This window comes from Amaranthus tricolor, chromosome 3 (assembly GCF_026212465.1).
Source record: "Amaranthus tricolor cultivar Red isolate AtriRed21 chromosome 3, ASM2621246v1, whole genome shotgun sequence".
NCBI classification, from domain to species: Eukaryota; Viridiplantae; Streptophyta; class Magnoliopsida; order Caryophyllales; family Amaranthaceae; genus Amaranthus; species Amaranthus tricolor.
Window position 1 is genome coordinate 25,941,180 of NC_080049.1, and position 25,470 is coordinate 25,966,649.

Consider the following 25,470-nt stretch of genomic DNA (forward strand, 5'->3'; position numbering starts at 1 on the left):
AATTATTGGGAGCAAAGAGAATATTGTGATTTTTATGAAAAAGTGGATATTGGTAACTAGGGGTGACAAAAAAAACCGATCCGAAATATTCGATCCGGATTACCCGGTATCCGGTTATTAAAATCGGATAATTTACCCGATTTTTGCAAATCGGATCCGAATCCGGGTCACATTTTTTGGAAATCGGGTATCCGGTATCTGGTTTTAATATTATTATTATTATTATATTTATTTATTTATTTTTTTACTTTTTCATAAATAAAATAATGATGATATTTATTAAGTTAACCTTGGGTTGAATCTTAATATAATTTTTCTCCCACAGATATAATTTTTTTTTATAATTGTTCTTACTTAAACCAATGTGTAATAATATTATTCTTTAATTTCTTAATTTGTCTTTTATGACGAATTTAGTTAAAATTTTTAAAGAGTTAGCATTTGAACTTTATATAAAAAAATATTTTAAATAAAAATAGAGCTAAAAACGCATGGTTGAATGAAAAAAAGACAAAAAATAATAATAAAAAAATTCTAATTAAGAAAAATCGAGTATCCGATTTTCGACCCGGTTTAAACCGGGTCGGAACCGGATCACAATTTTAGGTATCTGAAAAAGCAGGTACCCGGATTTCCGGATCCGGGTCAACCCGGTATCCGGTTTTGAACACCACTATTGGTAACAAATGAATAGAGATAATGAAATGTGTGGATGATATGAAAAAAGAGTTAAAAATTTATGGATAAGATTTAAAAACAAGTGATGAACCATTGCCCAAAAATAGATTTGATGCAAAATAAACGAGACAGACCAAAATGACATCATCATCATCATCCTACCCAGTGTATTCCACTCATAGAAAAACTATGAACAGAGTCTAGGGAGGGAAAGATGGCGATAACTCATACCCATAAAGGAGAGCGCGACCAAAGAAGTCCCCCTACTCGAGACGATAAAGAGACGTAACTACACGGGAAAGATAACTTAAATGCCTGTAAATAAATAAATAAGTAGAACCAACTATAAAAAAAGAAAACAAAAACTAATAATAACACAAACGAGATAATCAAGAGGGCAAAAACACCAAAAGGTAAACTAAAACGACATCAATAGTCTAAAACATGGATATGGCACCTCCAACTAACCCTATCCCTAGTCAGGCCCTCAGAGAGGTTTAATTCATGCAAGTCAACTCTTATTTGCTCATCCTAAGTTCTCCTGAGTCTTTCTCGACTCCTCTTACCCTCTATTATAATACTTTCTACCCTCCTTACATGGGTTTTGAAAGTCTTTCTCTATACATGTCCAAACCACCTCAATCTATTTTCGTGCATTTTTCCAGAAATAGGAGCTACCCCTAGTTTGTCCCTAAACTCTTGGTTTCTAATTTGATCCACCAAAATAACAATTGATGCAAAATAAGATAGATAGAGTATTTTTTTATCTTTTATACCAAATGCTTATCTTTTTAAGCAATTAAATATATGAGATGTTTCTAAAGAGATTAAAAAATGATTCATTTCAATTCAAGTTAATATCTTATTTGCTTTTTACACATTATTCAATGCAACAATGCAATCAATCTTTAATTGTATAACGAAAAATTATAAAAAAATTAAATATTAATAAGCTTCACATCAAGACAAATCAAACAAAATTATACTTAATTATATTTAAACTTATAGATTAAAAATAAAATATAATTTAAAAAGTAAAATATTAATAGGGTAACTTGGACATTAACTCCAAATCGGGTAGAGTATTCTTTAATCACTTAGCCGTAGGCCGATCACCCCTAAATACCGCGTCTCCACTTGAGCGTCAAACGGACGGTGCTCATATACCCTATTTTTACTTTGCATTCTCCTCTCAACTTTTCCTTCCCCTTTCCATCTTCCAAACCAGAATTTGCCTTTTTCATTTTGTTCAATAATATCTCAAATACTCCTAATAAATCACAAATTTTGCTGTAAATTACTCGTATTTCCCTCTAACAAAACTTAAATATGCAGTAAAATCCTAGACTTAACGTGTAACAAAAAGAAGTTAGTTGAAAACTTGTATGCCATGAGCAGAACCAACAGAATCCACTGATTTAATTGCGTAAATTTCCTGTCTCTGTCCTCCTAGTTAATACACTCACAGAAAAATTGATGCAGTACCAGAATTTATTGTGATAGTTGATCTTCTCAACGGTTTCTTACAGCGACTTTTACTCTTTCAGAACCCCCATAAAATTTGACAAGACCTAGCTGTTTACTGTTTCCTAAGCTCATGAATTGAAGATAAAAGAAGGAAGAAAGAAGATGACTTCTATGGTGATGATCTACAGACTTGGGTTTCTTTTGATATTCGTTTCGGCAACAGAAGCAATTTTAAATTCAACTAATTGCTCAAGAATATGCAATGGAACAGAAATAAACTACCCTTTTGGATTCAGCCCTAATTGTGAGTTTCAATTAAACTGTACTATCGAGGGAAAAATGGAATTCAAAGGTTTAGAAATCAGGAATTTATCATGGGAAACCATATCACTGATTCTCCCACCGAATTGCACACGACCAATTCGTCAAATCAGTCGTTTTTTCGGCAAAAATTACGCTTTGACTACAAGAAATGGATTACTATTACAGAATTGTAGTACCCCTTTGTATGGATGCATGATTCCGGCAAATATAATAGAGACAAAATTTGGTGGGTGTGTAGGGAGGAGAGAGAATATGAGTTGTTATGCAACGGAGAATCCAATCGGAGGAGGTGGAATTTTGAGGTATGAGGATGTTGTGAACACTAGATGTGGGTTTTTGTATTCGTCAATTGTTGTGGATGATGTTGCTTCTGGAAATTATACTTCCGCTGCTTTGTTAGAGTTTCGGGCTATTCAGGTTGATTGGTGGTTGACCGGCATGTGTCGGTGTCACCCTAACGCTGTTTGTAGTACTGTTGGAGCTTCCGGTTTCCGGTGCCGGTGTAATGAAGGTTTTGTTGGTGATGGTTTCGTCAACGGCCGAGGTTGCCGGAACGGTAAGTCAATGTTTATGAATTTATATATTATCTATGTTTTTTATTGGTAATTTAATTTTGTTGTAGTTAGTATTCTATTTGTTTTGAGCTTATTGCCAACTAATCATTATACCTGGTCTCGCTCATAGACCAAGGTGGGGGAGATCCAAAATACAATCAAATGTTGTTAATGTATTAAGTATTGTTTTTAAAAAATATTGATAGGAAGCCTTGAATTTAAGATAATGTTGTCAACACCAATATTTTAACTAACTTAATCAATATACACTATATTTATTAGCATATTTCAAAATATTACTTGTTAAATGTTATCAGTTGACAGTATTGAACAAGGTTGCATCTGCCTCTTGACCAGGGGATGGTTGGCACTTGAGTCAATTGGAATCAAATAATCTTATTTTGTACTTCTAAGTTGTTGGTTTGGTTTTTAAATGATTTTAACATGAACTTGTTATTATTTGTGGATGTCAGCTTGTTTAGTTGGTAAAATCTCGTGAATGTCATACTTAGACATCGAATCTAGTCTCGAATGTTTCCATTGAAATTCATTTTGAAGAACTATTTGTTATGGTTTTGTTGGGTTGATAGGATTGATTTTTAGCAAGTAGTTATGAGTTGATGAAATAGTTTGGTCACTGGAAGGAAGTGGACAAATTTGACTAAGAATGGAGTAATAAAAAGGGGATTTTGCGTCCACCTAATTGGATATGGAATTGGATGCGTAAGTATTAGAAAATTGGAACCCATTGAACTGTATGTTTGATAGGGATTTCTGCGAAGTTGATGGGCTATTAAAGGCACATGGGACAGAGTTTGATATATTTTAGTTTAATTAATTAATAACTAACATATAGTCGGGCATTGACATTTGCAAATGATTTTTTCTTTAATGGTCAAACAAAGGTATGTGTTTAGATGTATGGGGATTCATGTGCTGTATTTGACTATATATATCCCAAGGAATAAAAAATGTGCTGATTTTATTTGCCGTGGGCAACTCAATATCTCCAGCCGATTTTTTATCATGTACCTTTACGCCATCCCCAATTAAAGAAGAAAAATGGTGGAAAAGCAGTTTTAAAATAGATAAAGAAATGAAAGCAGAGAACATGGCCTTGGAGTCATTTAATGTAGATCTTTTTTAAGTGTTAACTAGTATCCAGCCATCTTTTATCATGTACTGTCCGCCATCTTTTAGAAAAATGGGGAAATGGTGGGAAATTAGTTGGCCAATAATAATAGATGAAGAAATGAAAGCTGAGAACATGGTTTTGGTTTCATATAATGTAGATTTGTTAAATTTAAATTAGTATCTACTTGTTGATCAAAAAATGCCATTAGGGAATTTAGGCTTGGTTATGGATTCATCATTTTGTTTTGGGGGTTCTTTTGGGGATCCTTCTCTTAGGAAATGTCAAAGATTATCATATGATTAGATTTGATTGTAATCTTTACTAAAAATAGCTCTTAATTGGCTTTTTCAGAGGGTCAACTCATCTTGAACTTATTTGCCAAGGGGCAACTTGATGAAGGATTTTCAATAATCTAGCATGCATGATCATGGTTTATATAGTACTTGGTAAACTAGTGAGTTACAATGAGTACCTCTTGAAATTGTATGTGGTAATGGTGAATATTAGTGCTTCCATAGCTATAAGTAAGCGGGGCGAAATTCATTATTGGAGTCCATTATTACTTATTACATGGAGCAGAATGTGGTATGAGCCATGATGATGGTCAATACAAGAAAAAAACAGTACTTTAGGGTTGAATTGCATCAGAGAGACCGATAGAATCCTAGGTAAAAATTCATGAACACTTCCCCTTAATTAGGAACCTCTAATCAAACGACTAGCTAATGACTCATTTGGCTACATTCTCTTCTCCAATGTTAGATTTTATAAACGAGATTACGAGAATATAGTAAACCAAGTGGGATGGAGTAGAATTTCATATTTGTACTGAGAAATTTGTTGCAAGTGCCTTTGTGCCCCCAATATGTTTTTTTTTGGTTACTAGTGAGAAGATAAAACCCATAAGAAACTAATCACAACAAAATAAACACAAGACAAAACTAAAAAGACAAAGCTAAAAAATTAATGACTTAAACATGCTCCCTTACCCTCGTATGGGCTAGGCCAAACTACACTACTAAGGCCTATGGGAAACCATCTTGATGATGTTGAGTTCCTTAGGAATAGAGTAACTTTTTATGTTTGACAGAAATCAGCAGCTGTATTCACCTTGTGGTAATAATGCAAGATGGCAATACATATTTTCTTCATCTTAATAGAGATTGGCATCTCTTATGGAATTAGGGGAAGATAGAGGACCCTTAGGAAGATTGGAAGGCCTTCAATGTGATGTGGTAATGGTAGAATGTCCTAACAACCCGTTTGGTTAGTGGTACTAAATGGTGGTAATGAGAATGATTTATAGTGTAAAAGTTCATCAAAAGTTCCATATCATTCCCATGGTAATGCATTGGAATGAATTTTATGAAGAAAATGAGATGATTGAAGTTGGACAAGCATGGCCTTCAAGGTAGCCAAGAGATTCTTCAACCAAAATTACACTAGTTTTTCATTTCTATTACCACCGTTTATTACCACCTACCAAACGGGCTGTAAAAACGTTATTATCTTACCTAGTTCATATTCATATGTTCCTGCAAATGGAGTAAATGAAGCACTCGGGAAAAAAAAATTCACAGAGGATCCTAGCAGGAGATGTTATAAAATCAGATACGAAGGAGCTTCCTTCAATTGAGCATTTCGAGTACCTTGGATCCAATTTTCTTAAGGAGATCTTGATGAAGATATTACGCATATAATTCAGTGGGCGGGTCAAATAAAGAGTCTAAATACGATGAGACTGAGGTTCAGAAAATTTTAGCGGACTATTATTTGACCATAACTATTATATGGGTCAAATTGTTGCTTTTAAAAGAGACCATTGTAGATAGATGGGTATGGTTGAGATGCGGATATTAAGATGAATGAGTGGTCATACTCTAAATGATTTAATTGAAAATTAAAACATACAAAAGGGTCTTGCACTTGCAAACATTAAATGAAAAATGAGAGAAAATCGTTGACGTTGGTTTGCTTGTGTGCAAAGGCGTTCGAAAAATGCGAAAAATTACTATTATGAACTTTGAAGATTTCCCATGCTGGTTTGTTTTGGTTCATGTGGCTATCCCATGTGTTGAAAAGAACAAAAGTTTGGCATTGTTGTTGAGGCTAGTGAGAAATTATTGTTGAGATGATGGAGAAATAGGATCCTTATATTTGAGGAAGGGAGCTGGAGAGGGAATTTGAAAAGTCTGATTTGAAGGAGCTTTTGCCTTTTGGTAGAGGGAGGTAAAATATACGCCAGCATTACAGCCAAAATTTGCACTGAGGCTGTTTACATTTTACAATTGACCTTTAATTTTAAGATACAATAGTTTTTTGTTACTTTTACAAAGAATAAGAAGTTAGGATAATTTAAGAGTTATGTAATTACATTTCTTCGTAGTCTAACAATTAAATAACTACGAATCTTTCGCTCCAATCTGTAATATCTAACTACGAATCTTCTATTTCTAGTAATGCATAGTATTGCATACCATTTTATGTGGAACAATGGGAGTCTCTTTATGTAAATGAAATATGATAATGCAGGCATCTAGACCGATAGAAATCATAAAGGACTTGGGAAAAGTAAATAAACCAAGTTTCATTATTGATGAGCATTCACATGAAAGCAAACTTAAAACGGTTTGATTTTTTAATTTGACATCTATTGAAGGAAAGTTACCTACAATATGAACAATATACCTAGTTTATTTAGTTTCTTGTCATTTCTCTTGACTTCAGTTCTTTTTAAATGGGTATCATATCTTATCTGAAAGCAATTGTAATGCCTTTACTCATTTGGACTTTATTGATGCTGGATTTATGACTTTTAATGCTTGGCCGTGGTGAATTGGCATAATTTTTTTTATATAATAATAATTATAAATTTGCTACACTTTTACCTGTAATTTAAACTTTAGAACATGTCTCTATATATCTTTGATTGTTCAATTGACTGTTTTCTCTGATCATTTTTTCTCTGGACACTGAACAGGGTCGGTTTCAGCTGATGGTTTACCTAACCCTGGTCGAACTCGTAGAACTAAGTTCCCAGTTGTATTTGGAGGTATTCAATTTCTTCTACAACCACAACAACAATATTCTATTTCTCTAATGCTATAAAGTGGCTCCCACCTGAGGTGGGGTTTGAGAGGGTCGGATGTATGCAACATTACCCTTATTAATGATAAAACTAACAACGAGGTTTTTTCTGATTGACCCTTGGTAGCAAATATCATGACTAACTTTACATATATAAGAAGTGTACATGATTTAACTACTCATACTACTTCAGTCCATTATAATGCGAAACCAAAGAACTATATAAATCTTTGGCCCCTCCCAACATTATTTCATTTCTACTGCAGAATGTAGATATTCTTTGTAACCATCCTTTTTTGTGTGTTATCAGCTGCAGTGACATGATATAGTTTGGTTATCAACTTATTGGCTATTTGGCTATATTCTTAAAATGCTTGTTCATGTTCTAATTTAGCTCTTGAATATAGTAAAAAAAAATAGGAACTGATGACTAAGCAATGCATTTTACTTTTGATTTTTGCTTGTCGATTATCACTCGCCTTTTGGCTTTAGTACTCATCATTTGTAATTCCCGTTTACCCTCACCAGTAAAATTTCTAATATGTGATCATTCTAAGATACACTCTAAATCTTTTAGTTGCATATCATCTTTATTTGGAAGCTTTTAATGCTGCACCATTCCAATATTTTTGGAAGCTATTCCAATATTTTTGGAAGCTTTTAATGTTGCACCATTCCAATATTTTTGGAAGCTGCTAAAATGGCTCAACTGAATTTAAATGAAATCGGAAATTATAATCAAATGTGTTTGCTAACATGGTGTAACTGTTGAAAAACTGGCAGGCATTGCTGCTGGTACTGCTTCTATGTTGATATTTGCTGGTATTTGTTACTTTTATTGTCGTCGTTCTATCTTTATGAAAAGTCCAATGAGCGCAAAGCATCTTCTTTCTGATGCTGAAGGCAACACTCCTGTTCCTTTGTACCCTTATAAGGAGCTTGAAAGAGCTACAAACGGCTTTTCTGAAAAGCAAAGGTTAGGAACTGGAGCATATGGCACAGTTTATGTTGGAAGACTTCACAGCAATGAATATGTGGCTATTAAAAAGATTAAACATCGAGATACTGATAGTATTGAGCAAGTCATGAATGAGATCAAGCTTCTCTCCTCAGTCAGTCATCCGAATCTTGTTCGTCTTCTTGGTTGCTGCATAGAGAATGGTGAGCAGATCCTTGTGTATGAATTTATGCCAAATGGAACTCTTGCAGAGCATTTGCAGAGAGAAAGAGAAAGCGGCAAGGCCCTCCCTTGGACAGTACGGCTTACCATTGCTACAGAAACTGCCCAAGCCATCGCCTATCTTCACTCTGCAATGAATCCTCCGATATATCACCGAGACATAAAATCGAGTAACATACTCTTGGATATTGATTATAAATCTAAGGTAGCAGATTTCGGTCTTTCTAGGCTCGGGGGAATGGAATTATCCCACATCTCGACAGCTCCTCAAGGAACTCCGGGATATGTTGATCCTCAATACCATCAGAACTTTCATCTTTCTGACAAAAGTGATGTTTACAGTTTCGGGGTAGTCCTAGTTGAGATTATAACAGCAATGAAAGTAGTAGATTTCAACCGGCCTCATTCTGAGGTCAATTTGGCTGCCCTTGCTATTGACCGGATAGGAAAAGGACGGATTGATGAGATAATTGACCCTTATCTTGAGCTGCACAGGGATGCATGGACTTTGGCGTCTGTTCACAAGGTAGCGGAGCTTGCTTTTAGATGCCTAGCTTATCACAGAGACATGAGGCCATCCATGATGGAAGTTGCTCATGAACTAGAGCAAATTCGGCAAAGTGGGTGGATCTCCCTCGACGAGAATGTGTGCATGGGATCATCCGTTGTGTCTTCTTGTTCTTCACCACTTAATGGGAGCGAGCGATCATTTGGTGGTTTATCAATAAAGAAATCAGTAATAGGGAGCCAGAGGCTTATTATTACACAGAAGGCTATGAATCAGCTAGCTTCGTTGGAAGAGGGGAACGATAGTTCACCTGTATCAGTTCATGATCCATGGTTCAGCGAGCAAAGCTCACCTTCGACAAACAGCTTATTGAGTAATGTAATTCAGTAAGGTGGATGAAGTAATTCCGTCGTTGTATGATGTGCATAAATTGGTGATTTTCTGCTCATTCTGTTCATTCGTGTCGTTTTCCTTGTTGTACACACAAGGTGGTGGTACATATCTAGAACCGGAAAGTGAAACTATTGTACACATTATAATGTAGGATATGTATTGTAGTATGTTTATGTCCTGAAATCATTTATCTGCTTCACACACTTAAAAAGGTCTTATGATCTTACCGCAATTTTGGGCGAATTTTTATAGAAATCGTTGTTCCATTATGAGGATTTACTTTCACAAATGATCTCCATATTTATTTCATTTAGTAATGTTGTAGATGATGTTTGCTATTAAGGGTCAATCGAAAATAACCTTTTATCACTAACTAGAGGTGTTCATTTGGGTCATTGGATCGATTTCAGGTCACTTGTTTCGGGTCGGTTCAAAATAGGGTTGTATCTACACTGATTTTTACATAATTTTAAATTCATATTAACGTCGGGTCAAGGCGGGTTCGGTTATATAGTCGGATAAATATCGGATCATTTGTCGTAAACACCTCTATCACTAACAAAGATAAAGATAAGGTTACGTACATTCAACTGCTGATGGAATGATAGGAATGATGAGAGACAAAATCATAGTTGAAACTTGAAATGCAAGAAATGGTGCTCTTATTTTATAGAAAAAGTATCCTAAAAGCATGTAAACATTTTTAAACCATTATAAAGGATCTTTATCAAGAATATTTTGGTCAGAAATCATATTCTAAGTGCTTAAAAATTTGTTCTTTTAGTTAGTGTTTAGGTCAGATTCAGCCTTTACCACCTTATTATAGTAGTGTTAGAAACCGTGTATGAAATATATCTTTTTGGTCGGTTTGGTCTGTTTCCAAGTTGGCTCAACTTTGCTAAGCTTTAAAGCTTTTTAATACAACTGATTTCAAATGTGTGCATTCAATATAATATACTCCCTATGTTTCGGTTTAAATATATATTGTATATAACCCCAAGAGCTTTTTGGTTAAAATATATGACAGACAAATTGAAATACACAGAGTACAAATCATATGGAAACTAAAGTTTGTGAATGAACAAATATGATATTACAGCGAGTGTCACGTGATTCGCTAATCGCCTTGCGAATCGAAAAAAACGTATTGTGGCCGATTTTAGGCTATTTTTGACCATTTTGAGCGAATCACGAATCTAAAAGGCAAACTGACTAGCAAATTATTGCAGTAAATCAAGATTTTTGAGGATCAGACCCCAAAATGCCATTAACAATAGAAGTAGCAATTACAACACCAAAGACTTCAGCACCAGCAACTACACCAGCTTGAGCAAACCCACCAAAACTCCCTGCACTTTCAAACTGCTTTTCAGCTGCCACAACTCCTTTCTCAGCAGTTTCAATCCCTTTCTCGACGTTTTCGATTCCCTTTTCGACATTTTCGAAGCTTTCCTTCACTAGCTCCTCCGCTTGTTCTTCCGCCTTCTCTATCTTCTTTCGCAGCCCAAAGAGTGGGATGTCTTTGGCAAATGCTGATGGTAAATTGACTGCTGTTAGTGCTGTTGTTGCGGTTAAGAGGAAACAGTCTCTTCGGGTAAATGATGGTGGCCGGAGAGTGAGTCGTGGTGGGGTGTTGGTGGAGACGCAGTTACGGGTTGTATGTGGGGAGAATGTGGATTGGAGATGGATATTTGAGGCTGTGTACGCCATTGTTTGATCTCCTTCCTTTTCTGCTCAATTTGGTTGGTTGAAGAATAAAAACAGTGGACAATAGATTTGTGGTTTACATTTTGCGTTGAGTTGCCTATGTAAGCTTTGTATTCTGTTGATACTATTTGTCCTAACTACTTGTATGTTTGCAAGTGTTAGTTAGCTGAAGTTCTGGGTTGAAATTATTGATTTATTTGATTTGATCAGCTAAAAGTATTGACTGATAAGTTAAATGTTTAAGTCAGTTGTAAAAGAGATGTTTGATAAAAACTATTAATTAGTTATTGGTTGTTTATTAAAGAAATGTAGATAAAAAGCCATAAATCGATAAAAAAAACTATTATATGTATTTTTTTGGTTAAAATTATTTACCAAATAGAAATACTTTTTTTTAACTATTTGACTAATTAAAAAGTCAAAAACGAATAAAAATAACTAATAAAAAAACTAATTGCCAAACACGAGCTACTTCTATAGTTCTACTAATATGTCCTTTGGTGTGATTTTGTGGTTCTAGTTATATCAATCAAAGATTGGAATCCAATACAATTCAGAAGATTGGGTTTTGATTTAAAGCTTTGGAGCCAAAAATTAAATTATAAATATCTAAATCAATTTACAATCAGATATATTACATTTGTGAAATTGAAAGTAATATGATGAAGTGAATCTTCTTATGTTGGAACTTTTTATTGCTACTTGCTGCGCTATAAAAACTAATACTTTCTTTGGTTTTTAAATTTGCATCATAAAACTTAAAAAAAACTCATATATTTAAGTTTTAAATTTTAAGATGCAAACTCAAAAAAAAAAAACGGAGAGAATACTTCTATAAGAGCTTTTAACTACAAACATAGCATAATGTAAGAAACAAATGATATTAAAATTAAAGAGAGACAATGTGTGAATTGAAGTAAGAGCATTTGTTTTAGTGATCTAATTTTAGATCACATGACCAATTATTGGTGATCTAGATTGGGGTGGGTTGATAAAAAAATTGAGCAAAAGTAACCATGTGACCGGTTCTATTGAATGATTAACAGCTATTTTCGTAATTAATTAAATCTTTTATTAAAAAAAATTATACCAACGGTTATATTTTTTTAGATCTATAAAATGAGACCAATTTTGATATTTTTTGACATAATTATAAATTTATCTATCTATTTCCTATTTACCTACTTTTTTTGTTATAAAAACCAAAATAATCATCCCGAAATTCAAAAAAAAAACATGAATTTTCAAATAATCCAAATTATAGAAGAAATTCAAGTAAAAAAAATGAAAAAAATCTTCTAACAATTAAAGTACTCAAATTCAGTATCAAAATTTCCCATTTAATCATTCATTTTTGTCAAAATATTCCAAATTCTTCTTATTATATTCTTTAAAATATTCCAAATTCATCCTATTATATTCCTACAAATACCCAGAATTCTCAAATTATGTTTCATCACCATCATCAATCTCACAATGTTGACTCTAACAATGATAAATATTTAACTCCGATAAGGGATGTAGATGAAAATGAGATGGAGTTTGATGATGATGATGATGGTGATGAAAATGAAAGAAATGATCAAAATGATCAATATGCTGATTTTGTCATCAAGATGATGTTGATGCTAGCTTCTACACCCAACCATCATTTCACGATCTACTTTCACAATTTGGTTCACCAACAAACTTCACTCAATTAGTTCAACTATCCCAACAGCAACCTAATATTCAAACTCCTATACCTTCAAAGAAAAGTTGAGATTTAATTGAAGATATTGCTCTCATGTCTTTAGTTATGAACACAAATACAAATCCAATTGTCGGCACCAACCAAAAGATAAGAGTGAGGTGGCAAAAAGTTAAGGAAGCTTATTATAAAGCAACGAAGATGGCACGACCCCATCTGATCCCACAAAGAACCGTCGAGATGCTTAATGTTGTCGGGGTAGAGTTACTCTAACGTGTTTAAAATGGTCTGAAAGTTATGACGAGACTCTTGGGAGGAAAAAGAGTTGCACGAGAGACGAAGATGTGCTTAAAGAAGCGCATTTAATCCATCAAAAAAAACACGGTAACTTTAACTTGATTGAGCAATGGCAAATTTTAGGGAAATATAACAAGTGGAAGGAAGTGGTAAAAAGTAATGAAAAAAAACCATTGGATCAACGATCCTTGGTTTACTAACAACATTGATGCAACTGGTAAAAAGGTCTAAGTGCTTTATAAAAGTAAGTATTGCAGCTCTTCGTATGCTAGCATACGGGGTGGCTGTTGATCAAGTCGATAAGTACATCCAAATTAGCGAAAACACAGCACGAAAAGCACTTACTCGTTTCATAAAGGAAGTAATCAATCAATTTGGGCAACATTATTTGAGAAAACCAACACCACAAGATCTGACGAGATTATTAGCCTTTAGTGAAGAACGAGGATTCCCTGGCATGATTGATAATGTTGATTGTATGCATTGGGAGTGGAAGAATTTCCCAACAGCATGGAAAGGGAAATATCAAGGCCGAGCTGGTGTTGCAACATTAATTCTTGAAGTTGTCACTGATCTTGATGTATGGATATGGCATGCTTTTTTTGGGATGTCAGGTTCATATAATGATCTCAACGTACTATACCGATCACCTCTTTAGTTGATTTATTTGAAGGAAGGATACCGCTTGTCAATTTCACGGTGAATGGAAATCAATATGGAATGGCCTACTATCTCAAATGGCATTTTTGCTAAATGGGCTATTTTTATTCAGTCCTTACTAAACCACAAACACCAAAAGCAAGGCTATTTGCCCTCTCACTTACTTGGGATGAAGAACGACTCTCTGATATAATTACTTTTTGTATAATTATGCATAATATGATAATGGAAGATGAAAGAGATACATATACACACTATGCTAATGGTAGAGAGTTCATGGGAGATTGCTCACAAGGTCAATCGAAAAGGTACAAGTGGATTAAATGATGAGTTTGAGTATTACACAGATAGAATTGTTGATATCAACCGATACTTGACAAATAAGGATGATGTTGAAGATAGACAAACACATTTATTATTAAAAGATGAGTTTGTTGAAAATATCTGGCAAAAGTTTGGAAGGAATTGCAATTAATGTATCATTTAAAATTTTATTTTTTTTTAATTTGTGTATTTATTTTAGAAAAAATTTCCCAGAATAATTCGACCTTTACTCGATTTTCCTACAATAATTCCAATTATTGATTTATCATGAATAATTTGAACTTGGATTTTTGCCAAAAAAAACTATAATGACCGGTGACCTATACAATAGGTGATTTAAAAAAAAAAAATAGAAAATAAAAAATTTAATTAAAAAAACTAAAAGAAAAAAAAATTACCCATATCCATGCCCCTCCCAACCTCCACTATTCCATCCCATCTATTTGCACCTCCAAACCTGCCACCAATCCCTCCACAATAGTCACCACCCATCCTCTCTTCAACAACCACCAACCCAACAGTCTTCTCCACCGACCACCACCACTACAAGTCTTGTTGCGTCATTCACAACCGCTGATCAACACCGACCTTTGTTGAGTGGTCTTTTTTTGGGTGATGAAGATCATGAAAATTAATTGAAGGTGATGAAAAAGAGGGTAGGGTGTTATTGAGTAGGGTGAAGGATGGCATGGCAGTGCGTGAGTGAGGAAAGGGTATTCTGATTTTTTTTTATTTTTTTTCCTTTTTTTTTTATTATCTTTACCTATAAAAACCGATTATAATATGCACAATAATATTATACACAATAATATTCTTGGATAAGTGACTTAATAGTTTAGATTATTTCATTGTTAATCAATAGTTTAGATTATTGCAAGAAAATCAATTAAAAGTTGAATTATTCTAGGTAATTTTTCTTTTTATTTTATGTATGCGCATTGTAATATTTATTTGAATTTACTGAGTTTTTCTTAATAACTATTGATGTCAACAAATTTATATCTATTAAAAACTATTAATTTTATTAAAAGATTAAATTTTTTAATTATTAAAAAAGTAGATTTATTTTAATTAAATAAAAAACTATATTAAATTAGTATATAAAAATATTATTATGAAAAAAATAAAAATAAATATCAGATAAATTAAGAGAGAGATTGTATGGTAAGGTAAAAAAAAGTAAGAGAGAGAAGATATAACCTTTTAAAATAGGTCAATGTTAAAGAAGTTAGGTTAAAAGATGAACTTTTAAAATAGAGAAATATTGTGAAATAGTGGGATAATCTTTTTTTTTATAAAATTTTTAAAAATTGTGAGATTTTGATAGATTTACCTCAATATATATTTTATAATAAATATTATTTTTTAGAATTTTTTAAAATTCATAATTAAAATTATTTGACTTTTAAATTATATTGAAAACTATGCAAAAAATAATTAAAAAAAATAAAAACAAATGAGTATTATTTTATTATTTGAGAAATCAATGAGAAAAAAAACACACAACGAAAACCAAACTAATTGAAGTCATCTGCTTAATACATCTAAACCGACTCGAAATAAAAAAGAAATTAAAAAGCAGGGCGTTGCTAATTAAATTTATTTCTTGTTCTGTTTTTCCGCCACAACACCACCTCATAATTCCTACGGGTTTTCCATTTTCACCTCCCTGAAAATTCTTCCCTCTCCCTCCTTTACTCTACTTCCTTTCTAATTCCCCATTCCCATGGTGGCTGAACAATCGCCAACCCAGAATTCCTCATCAACAATTGAGGAAAACGGGGGTAATTTAAACCCTGATCCTTCCGAAACGACAAACGAGGCTACAATCCAGTCAAATGCGCCGGAACAGTCTGAATCCTCCATTAAAAACATTGAATCCTCCGAAATCTCAACCGTGACTGATCATGCGAAGTCTCTGGAATTCTCTGATGAACTAATGGAGAAAGGAAACTTGGCGTTTAAAGAAGGTGACTTCCCTGAAGCAGCGGAGTTGTTTAGTCGTGCCCTAGAAATCAGGTTAGGGTTTTGCCTGTTCCTGTTTGAAAGTTTCATTTTTACTTGGAAATGTGATTTACGGAGATTGGGGACTGTTTTTATGTAGTTGGATGATGTTTTGCATGAATTTTGAAGTTATTAGTTGAGATTTAGAGGATTACATTTTGATGCTGGTGCTATGTTGGTACTCCATGCTTCATCTATAGGGTTTAAGCGAGGTTTAATTGAATTCGTGATTTTAGGACAAGATTCAACATTTGATTCTTGTCGTCATTTTGCTAATATAGTAATGTGGTTAGTGCTATTGGTAATTGGACTTCTTGTTGGCAGAGCTCTGTTGGAATATACAGTAATACATTCATTAAATTGAGTAATTGGCCAGTTGTGAAAGTAAAGGTGATGGGAAAAAGTTATGTAAACTCACAACCTCCAAAACATTAGCTACACAACACATCTTTCCCTTTTCCATTTATTTCAATTATCTATCATGAAGATGTAAACTTAGATTTTTCATATAATTTTTCACTTTTGCCCGCAATGTCCCTCTTTTTAAATCTCTTAAAAGATCGATTTTCTATCTTCCTAACTAGTTTGTCAACAAACTACCTTAAACAATTTTCTCCCATCTTATAATCAATGTAAGCACCTATACCTTTTTTTTTTGTTTCAAATTCTATCTTTCAAAGTATATCTACTCATTCATCGGAACATCTGCTTTCCGATTACCCCATATCTCTACAAAATCATTCCTAAAAAGCCCAATATTTTGTCTAATGATTGTTCATAGAACTTACTGTTAAACTCCTAGGGCACACCTCAATCACATACTATACTCAAGTTATTTTCTTTATGTATGTCATTTGCGAAATTGTGCTAAAATGACATTTCATGTACACCGTTTTATTTCTACTTAATTTAAATCATTGCGACTTCAACTCTTGTACTATCATTCTAACTTTATATTTACCTCCTCCCCTATCTCATCTGCTAAAACAACATCGTCAGCAAGCAAGCAATTAGCGGCGGATCTAGAGATCTAGGGTTCAGAGTTTTATAGGGCACCATTTCGAAATTTCAGTAGAGTTCCATTTGTAAAATCAACAATTAAAATATTTTTTATATTTGCAAAATGACATGTAGAATTGCAATAATCTCAATACAAAGCCAAATTAATATATAAAAAGTAATGAATGAACAAGCCTTTATTTTAATAAAATTTAGCAAGTTTCAATAATTTTTTCGTATCAAAAATGAGAATCCATCACTAGGACTAAAGCAAGCCATACAAATGAGCAAATCATTGATTTTTTTACTGAATCGATTTTCAAGTGCATGTAATTGTTGATCAATCACACTTAGAAAAATCATAACATAAAGTTTGAAGAAAACCCATATCAATTATAGCATCAAAATAGTAAAATCACCAAATAAACCATCAAAAACAGCAAATTTAATCATGTGAACTTATAAACAAAGAACTCATTCAAGCCTTTTCAATTCGAAGACTGAAACCTGAAAATAGAATTTTCTAGAACCTTCACAAGAACACTTCTTGAGCATCTTTTCTACATTTTTCAACCAAGTAGGTTCATCAACAACAACCAACACCCTTAAACTAGCGGCAAATGTCTCACTTCTTGATGATGAAAACCCATCTTCCATTACCATTTTTAACAAGGCGTTAGAGGAGAAATCACAGTTGTAAGCTCTAATGACCAACACTCTCTAAATTTTAGGGAAATCTCAGTGACAGGCAGCGACACAGCGTCACAGTTGCCAGTCGGACAGGCGGATCATTATTGGCGGCTGGGCCTGGGGCAGGGGCAGGCGGTGACAGCGGCAGTGACTGGGGAAGGCAGTGACGGTGGAAGTGGCGACAGTTTAAGAATTTTTTATTTTTAGGGTTTTATGAGAGAGAAGGGAGAGTACTCATTGAGAGAATTTTGATTTTTTGAAAGATTGTAGTGTCGTGCTTTCCTTCACCCTTGAATTCTGAATCCTTTTCTATTTTTTTAAAAGTTACCTTGGGGCACGTGTCTGGGGGTGCCCAATAGTAGATCCGCCCCTGCACTCCACATGTCCTAACATTAGTCTTTACTTTTTTTGATACATATCTTACACCATATTAATGTATTTCCTGTGGTTTTTGTCATTGCATATTAGAGTACTTCTCTGGGTAATTTGATAAGATTGCGAAGTCATTTGCCTTTTTCAAGTCAATTAAAACCATTTGCAAGTCTTTTTTAATATTATTTACCTCATATCCAATGATTGTCTCATCAAATGAACTGGTTCTATCGTAGATCTTTATGACATTTGTTCCTTACTTTGATGGGCTAAAGATTTATTGTGTTTTAATTTCAGATTATGATGACTATAGTAAATGACTTATTATATCTTGCGCCCTTCTTATTTATGTGAAACTCCATATGATCTTTACCACCAATAGTCAATCAGGAACAACATCTTTGTTAGTGTTATAGGTTAATGTAGCTTACATTCGACCCTCAAACCCCACCTTAGGTGGGAGCCACTTAATGGCACTGGATAATAAAATGTGTTGCTGGTGTAGATATTTATGACATATGTCTGAATTGGTTCTCTAAAACATATACTCGTACGTATTTCTATTATTCTTTCCATAATTTCATAGTATAGCTAATGTGTTTTATGCCTCACACTTTGTCATGCACTCATGCCTATGTCCTTAGCCTTTTCTTGTTTTCTTGTTGTCATCCTATAAATATATTTTTCTCCTTTGTTAGAGTCCAGTTTGTCGAACACCACTTTGTAAGCTTTTAACTTTGCCTTGTGAATTGCTACTTCTACAATGATTTCATCTTTCTTATACGTGGTTAAGTTTTTGCATTCTTGCATTTGTCTAATGCAAGATGACAATCTTTATGTTTTTTTTTTCTTCTTCAGAGCATTCGGCTATGTTGTATTCTTTATTTCGATGATACTTCTTCGTACATCCCCTAAAATCTCCTGAGCTACTTGAGTAATACAATTGTTCATCTTTGTCTATGAACTCTTTAGGAACATTTAATTTTGCGTTCCTTTTTTACTTTCTTTTTCTTCAGGGGGACATTTAGAATAAGTAGTTTGTGTTGGGTAGCAAAATCTTTTAGCATAAACTTTTTTTCAGGGAACTACCTTTATCCATTCTTGTCAAATAGAATTCAATATGTGTTGCATTTACTTTAGTTTCTAAAAGTCACCAAATGAATGTCACTATTCTTGAATCATGTGTTAGCTACTAACAAGTATAAAAGTACAGAATCTAAGGACTCTTGTTATATTTGCGGTTTCATAACCAATCCCCCACAGACGCTTTTGTAGCCATTCTGGCTCTTAAAGTAAAAAATACGATAACGTTCGCGATTGCGTTAACGAAATGATAATGACGTAACAGGAGTGAAATGAAAGCTTCAAGAGGTTCGACAATGGAAAAACAAGATGAGCATAACAACCAAAAACAATAGAACAATGACACAATGATTTATGAGGTATCTTGGATACCTTCCCCTCAACAATGGTCTTAATTATAATGATTCAACAATAAAAATGTAAATAACCCTCCCTCTCTTGAGAATAAGCTCTCAAGATTACAAATACTAAATCAAAGTAAATAATTCTTTTGGTAAACACCCTAGCTTTCGCTCTTGAAATAGCCCTCTCTACAATGTGTTGTTGTGGTGATTGATTCTATGAATGATGTATCCTTTATATAGAAGAGGAATACATCATTCTAGAACTCCCTCTTAAGTCACCATCAAAACACAATTAACATCCAACAATAAACATTGCATATAACAAGTAATTAAGCACCCTCTTTATGCAAAATTAACATCTACAATTAACATAGCAATCAAACCAGAAATAATGCAACCTTTCAATGCCATCAATGTAGACCAAACTGACCAAAAAAGGAATCCAAAGCAGGTACTCAAACGAGCCCATGACCTGCTCAAACCCTGCACACAGACCTTCTGGATGCTTCTAACACTGCTATTGGGACGAGCACCCCTGCTGCAAGCTTTTGTTCTTCTTTCATTCGTTGCCTCAAGCAAGCAACCACCCTTCCATGCCTTGCCTCGTTCAAGGCAATTCCTCACCTTAATGAAGCCGTAAACGCTCCACATCGATCACTTCATTGATCGTTCCAAACACTATTTCACTACCATTCGACACATCCTCACCATCTTTCTCTAAAGTTACATGATAGGGCATATTTGATTAAGTGATCAAAGTCATTAGTTTTGGCACTTGCACTAACAGGGAATGATGTGTTTATCATAATGCCTAAATATCGGTCGAAACCAAAAGATATCCCTTGATACGGCCCAAAACGCAGTTTTTTTACACCTTTTCAATGCGGGAATATCAATTTGTTGCTTTTAAAAACCTTTAAAACGTGGCCAACGTGATGCAATGCGACCTTGTTTTTACACTATGTTGTGGCTTACTACTACAAGGCCCGTTTAAATTACCCCCAATATACAACTTACTGATCATCGGTATGTTATGAGGTATATTATCTACATCCACTCAAAATTTCATTTCGAGTGATTTCTCTCTTTTCACTTGTGGTGCATAAACACTTCAAACATATAAAATCTCTTTCCTATATATAATATTCGGTTTTATAATCCTATCAGTCTTACTACATACCTATACTACATCATTAATTGTTCGTTCATCCAGAATAACACCAACTCCAATCTTTCTGTTGTTTTTCTCGAACATTGTAATATATATTTGCGCCTTTTCCCTATTGTCTCTAATGTACTTTATCTCTTGTAAGCATTATATGTTAATCTTAACTTACCCTTGATTTTCGTTTACATCCTATTCTCATAGACTATGTACTTGAGGTCATTTTACACCATGATAAGGAATGTGGCGTGTCGCTTCTAGGCTCTAGCTGCAACCTTGTATATGTAACAAGCCATTTCTCATTTAACACTCTACTCAGTTAATGTGGCATGTCGCTTTCGCGTTGCAATCTAACAACTTTTGCTTACATTCCGCCGTCGTTGAGCAATTATGGCCCACGAGAATTGATTTTTGATTAATGGTCTTTAGATATAACTGTTTACTAAGATGGATGCCACAAATTTACGGCTTACCTTCAAACTGACAATGAGCAACTAGCATTCGTTGGTTAAGTTAAAAAGTATTATTGGAACCATGTAATAAAAACTCTCCCGTTAACACTTGTTATGTTATCTGTTTGAGAGGTTTCACGACGCTAAATCCCTTTATATAACGGTGGGTGAAATTTCATGGTCAAAATGACGCGTTGATCGTTACGCAATGTGTAATGCCTGTTATTCCGTCGTTATAACGATATTTCAACGTTACAATGTTATTTGTCTCCATGTTAAAACTTTATTAATACCCATTAACTTTAATTATTACGATCATTTAAATTATAGTTACTTATTTTAGTTGATAAACAAAGTTATTAATTAATAACTAATAATTTAATTAATTATACACTAAAAGAACCTCAAATATTGCAATTATGATAGCTATTGGCAAATTTTTTGCATTATAATAGTAGTTCAGCAACGAAAAGGCAATTATAAGTTCAAAACTCCCTTTGTGTGATTTTTTTTTTCAAAAATGACATTGTATCAGCCTCGATTTGCGGTATTATTCCATCTAACTGTTTTCTGCGACACCGTAGCCGTTTCCGCAAACGCATTTGCGACCATGGTTTTTTTTCTAGGATTTGAACTGGTTGAACTCATTATAACCTAATTGATCTTATACAAACTTATTGGAACTCTGGTGAACTTAAGTTAAACTTGAAAATGAGCTTTGTATTGAAATACTTGAAATATTCTACATCATTGTGATTTGTAGTTGCATATGACTCATTAAATCATGTACACTTCTTTTATATGAAGTTGCACATGAGGTTTGCTACCAAGGGTCAATCGGAAATAAATCTCTTTGTTAATTTTATTATTAACAAGGGTATGTTCGCGTACATCCGGTCTTCTAAAACCCTACCTTAATGGCATTGGGGTAATGGAATGTTGTATTGCGACAATCTAACGAGCATTATGTTTTTGGTTGAATGGTGTGAAATTCTAAATCTGGTGCGTCATTGAAGTATTGTGGGCGATGTTACCTAATTGGCTATTAGAGCTCTCATTTTTCCGAAAATATCCTAAAATGCAGTCCAGTTGATTTGTAAGATGATTGGTGAACTTCCTCTTGAAATAAGAAAAGCTTAAAATAGTTTAGAAGGCTTTGGTTTTTGAATTTTTAATTTGTGTTTATGAAGCGAAGCTTGTTCATTAGTTTTTGTATGGCTTTCCTTGTGCATGGATATTTTTGACATCATTGATTATGTTTAGGCAATACAACATGTTGCTTGCTTAGACGCTCCTTTATAATTGTTGGGACTTTTTGTTTATCAATTCTAGTGCGTAAGAGAAAACCCAATGTTAGAATATATGAATACTTTATAAGACAGGCAAATTTCATATATTTTAGATCAAAGGTGCTCGGTGTAGATGTTTGGAGTATATTTTCTTATCATTTTGTATATTGAGATTTTTTGTTGTCATGCTTGTAACATTACATTCTATCATTTTGTAGTTTAGTGGTTTTGTAACTTTCTCTAAGGTTTTCTTTGTTAGGTAATTGCAGTTTCTATGGACTATATGTCTATATTAAATCCTTAATGGCTTTTTGGAACACATGAAGATGTAATGTCTTAGGCTCTTAGCTTTCATTGATATTCGCTTTCATTGATATTCCAATCCCAAAATTTTTTATAGGTCGAAGTCCAATTGGTTAAAGAGAATAATTAAAGTTGCATAACTATGCTGCTGACTGCTATTCCTTCTCGACATTTAAGAGAACTATTGTTTGGCTTGTTTATAAAGTCCCTAGCCATCTTCACTTACTAATTTGTTTAGCTGCCGTTTTGCTGTTTTGCTCCGGGGTGAGAATTGATTTGTATTTTCTTATCCTTTTTGCAATTTTAATTGTTGAAACGGATCATTATTGTTGCTTCGCAGGGTTGCTCATTATGGTGAGCTTGCACCTGAATGCATTAAATCATACTACAAATATGGTATAGCATTGCTGAACAAAGCACAGGAGGAGGCTGATCCCTTGGGAGCTATGCCTAAGAAGGATGCAGAATCTCGGCAAGGTTCTTTTAAGAGAGAATCTGCAAAGAACTCTGTCGATGCTGAATCATCTATCGCCTCTGTATCAAGTAATGTTGAGCATTCTGCAAGTTCAAATCAGCAGCAGAGCACAGATGACGGTAATTCTATCAGTGTGTCTCTTAGATATCCATTATTTTCCCTCAAAGATCATTTTAGTACGATTTTTTCCTTGATATGTGGTAAAGAAGATTGTTTATTGTGATTTGTCAACACACATACGTTGCCATTATTATATATGCTTGAACACTTTTTTTGCTCCAAATTTATGTAAAAGAGGTATAATGCACTGCATATTCTCTCACTACTGTTTTTCCCTTTATTTGAAATAGTTCCCGACAAGGATGAGGGAGATGAAGAAAGCGATACAGAGGAACTTGCTGAAGCAGAGGAGGATGAATCTGACTTGGACTTGGCTTGGAAAATGCTTGATCTTGCTAGGGCCATATCAGAAAAGCACTCTAGGGAGACAATAGACATGGTTGATATATTGTCAGCTCTAGCTGAAGTTTCCCTTGAAAGAGGTATCATCTATAAATTTTTTTTAAAGCTGCCACGGACTACCTTTTGTTTTGTAACTGTTAAACCATCTTCACTGTTCTATTTAGCTTTCCTGGCTGTCTTATATCTTTTACTGGTACTGCTTTTCGCTATATCTGGTCCGACTTATTGGTTTCTCTTTGCAGAGGATATTGAGACATCTCTCAGTGATTATGAGAAAGCGCTTACGATCCTGGAGAGCGTGGTTGAACCAGACAGTCGTTACATTGCTGAATTGTATCCTTTTAGCTTTGATGAAGTCGGAAATTGTTGATGATTTAAAGTTTATCCAGGGATTTTAGATCATAAAATAATTCTTGGATATGGCTTCCCCTGCATAGCGCGTTAAGACATGTTCATGGCTCTAGTCAGGCTTCCTCCATCCCTTATGAATACCGTTAGTTCAGTGCTGATTGTTCTGGTATTTAGCGTGCTTTATTTGACATCCAATGTTTTTTATTAGCAGAATATAGATTTTATTTCGTTGTTTGTTCATTTGTCACCTTGATTATAAATGTAAGAAACTTTCGCATCTGCCTTTGCCTAGAGGTTGGCTCCAGGGCTCAAGAAGCCATTCCATATTGTGAGAAGGCTATATACATCTGTAAATCAAGGATGCAGCGCCTGTTAAATGAACTGAAAGGCATGCCTGGATTGACTACCTCAGCTTCTTATGATTCAGGTGAAGGTCTCAGTCATTCTTCCATCGAGTCCAAATCTGAAAATTCTGCTTCTGATAAACAAGCAGAGATTCAAACACTAAAGACGCTCTCCAGTGATCTAGAGAAGAAGGCAAGTTTCTCTCTCTTTTTATGTTGATGCACACAATTGCAGTCACGCTAACATACCCTATTCCCCAAGAATTCATATCACTACATTTTTAGGATCGACTTCTAAGCTAACTTCTGTCACCAGCTTGAAGATCTGCAGCAATTGGTGTCAAACCCAACATCTATCCTGACCGATATACTGGGATTGGCAGTAGCAAAATCAAAGGCTAATGAACAGGCCTCTGCTTCAGCAGGAGCAAGTTCATCGCGTGTTGGTGTTGTCGCTGGCAATGGAGATTTTGGTTCACCCACAGTATCCAGTGCTCACACTAATGCAACCAGCGAAGTTACTCATCTTGGTGTTTTGGGCAGGGGAGTCAAGCGTGTGAACATGAACGCTGAAAATGTAGAATCAAGCGCTAGTAAACGTGTTGATGTTAAACCTGACACAGGTGACAGTGGTGCTTGACCGGCTTCAGTCCCTTCAGATATCACTGCAATAGGATGGATTAGATACTTGTGAACTTCTCTCGCCCTAATTGAACGGTGTTCTTCATGCTTGTATGACATGGATCTTGGATAGTAGTTTGGCTTTGATTCCTGAAAATAATATGTTTGAGTGCCGGTTATGTTAATGTATGCTGTAGTTCTGCAGCCTGAGGGTGAGGGTTGCTGTGTTGGTCTGTTGTTTGTTGCCTTTATCAACTTCTCATGTGCCTTTCATTATAAGGATGGGGGAAGACGGGACTGTATTTAGCCCGTTTAGGAGGTAGCTAAAGGTGGTGTATCGTAATGTAAACCCCTTTGCAACGCACAATTGATATATTTAGAGCTAATTAAAAGTGTTTGCGGATACGGTCAAATTGTTGTTTGCTACAGGCTTGTGGGTTTTCATGTTAGGTTTTCAGGAACACCCTATTACGCTGGACATATTTTTTTCTAGAATCAAACCATCTGGGTCT

The 25,470-nt window shown here is 34.4% G+C and overlaps 3 protein-coding genes across 3 annotated transcripts; 2 read left to right on the forward strand and 1 right to left on the reverse strand.

Moving 5' to 3' along the window:
- Window positions 1-1,771: 1,771 nt before the first annotated feature.
- Window positions 1,772-9,615, forward strand: LOC130807789 (wall-associated receptor kinase-like 14). Its single transcript, XM_057673128.1, has 3 exons — window positions 1,772-3,025; window positions 7,139-7,210; window positions 8,029-9,615. The coding sequence occupies exons 1-3, from the start codon at window positions 2,308-2,310 to the stop codon at window positions 9,321-9,323; spliced, it is 2,085 nt and encodes a 694-aa protein (XP_057529111.1). The 5' UTR covers window positions 1,772-2,307; the 3' UTR covers window positions 9,324-9,615.
- A 715-nt stretch (window positions 9,616-10,330) lies between these two features.
- Window positions 10,331-11,205, reverse strand: LOC130807791 (uncharacterized). The gene has a single exon (XM_057673129.1). The coding sequence runs from the start codon at window positions 11,034-11,036 to the stop codon at window positions 10,560-10,562; it is 477 nt and encodes a 158-aa protein (XP_057529112.1). The 5' UTR covers window positions 11,037-11,205; the 3' UTR covers window positions 10,331-10,559.
- A 4,309-nt stretch (window positions 11,206-15,514) lies between these two features.
- Window positions 15,515-25,363, forward strand: LOC130808625 (NASP-related protein sim3). The gene is made up of 6 exons (XM_057674078.1): window positions 15,515-16,023; window positions 23,046-23,299; window positions 23,531-23,722; window positions 23,885-23,975; window positions 24,260-24,530; window positions 24,654-25,363. The coding sequence occupies exons 1-6, from the start codon at window positions 15,731-15,733 to the stop codon at window positions 24,975-24,977; spliced, it is 1,425 nt and encodes a 474-aa protein (XP_057530061.1). The 5' UTR covers window positions 15,515-15,730; the 3' UTR covers window positions 24,978-25,363.
- Window positions 25,364-25,470: the final 107 nt, after the last annotated feature.

Excerpts from the sequence above, each read along its gene's own strand:
- LOC130808625 (XM_057674078.1), top strand. The coding sequence starts at position 15,731 with ATGGTGGCTGAACAATCGCCAACCCAGAATTCCTCATCAACAATTGAG. Across the intron at positions 23,300-23,530 it reads GCAGCAGAGCACAGATGACG|TTCCCGACAAGGATGAGGGA; the intron begins GTAATTCTATCA and ends TATTTGAAATAG. Across the intron at positions 23,723-23,884 it reads TGAAGTTTCCCTTGAAAGAG|AGGATATTGAGACATCTCTC; the intron begins GTATCATCTATA and ends TTCTCTTTGCAG.
- LOC130807789 (XM_057673128.1), top strand. The coding sequence starts at position 2,308 with ATGACTTCTATGGTGATGATCTACAGACTTGGGTTTCTTTTGATATTC. Across the intron at positions 3,026-7,138 it reads CGGCCGAGGTTGCCGGAACG|GGTCGGTTTCAGCTGATGGT; the intron begins GTAAGTCAATGT and ends GACACTGAACAG. Across the intron at positions 7,211-8,028 it reads GTTCCCAGTTGTATTTGGAG|GCATTGCTGCTGGTACTGCT; the intron begins GTATTCAATTTC and ends AAAAACTGGCAG.
- LOC130807791 (XM_057673129.1), bottom strand. The coding sequence starts at position 11,036 with ATGGCGTACACAGCCTCAAATATCCATCTCCAATCCACATTCTCCCCA.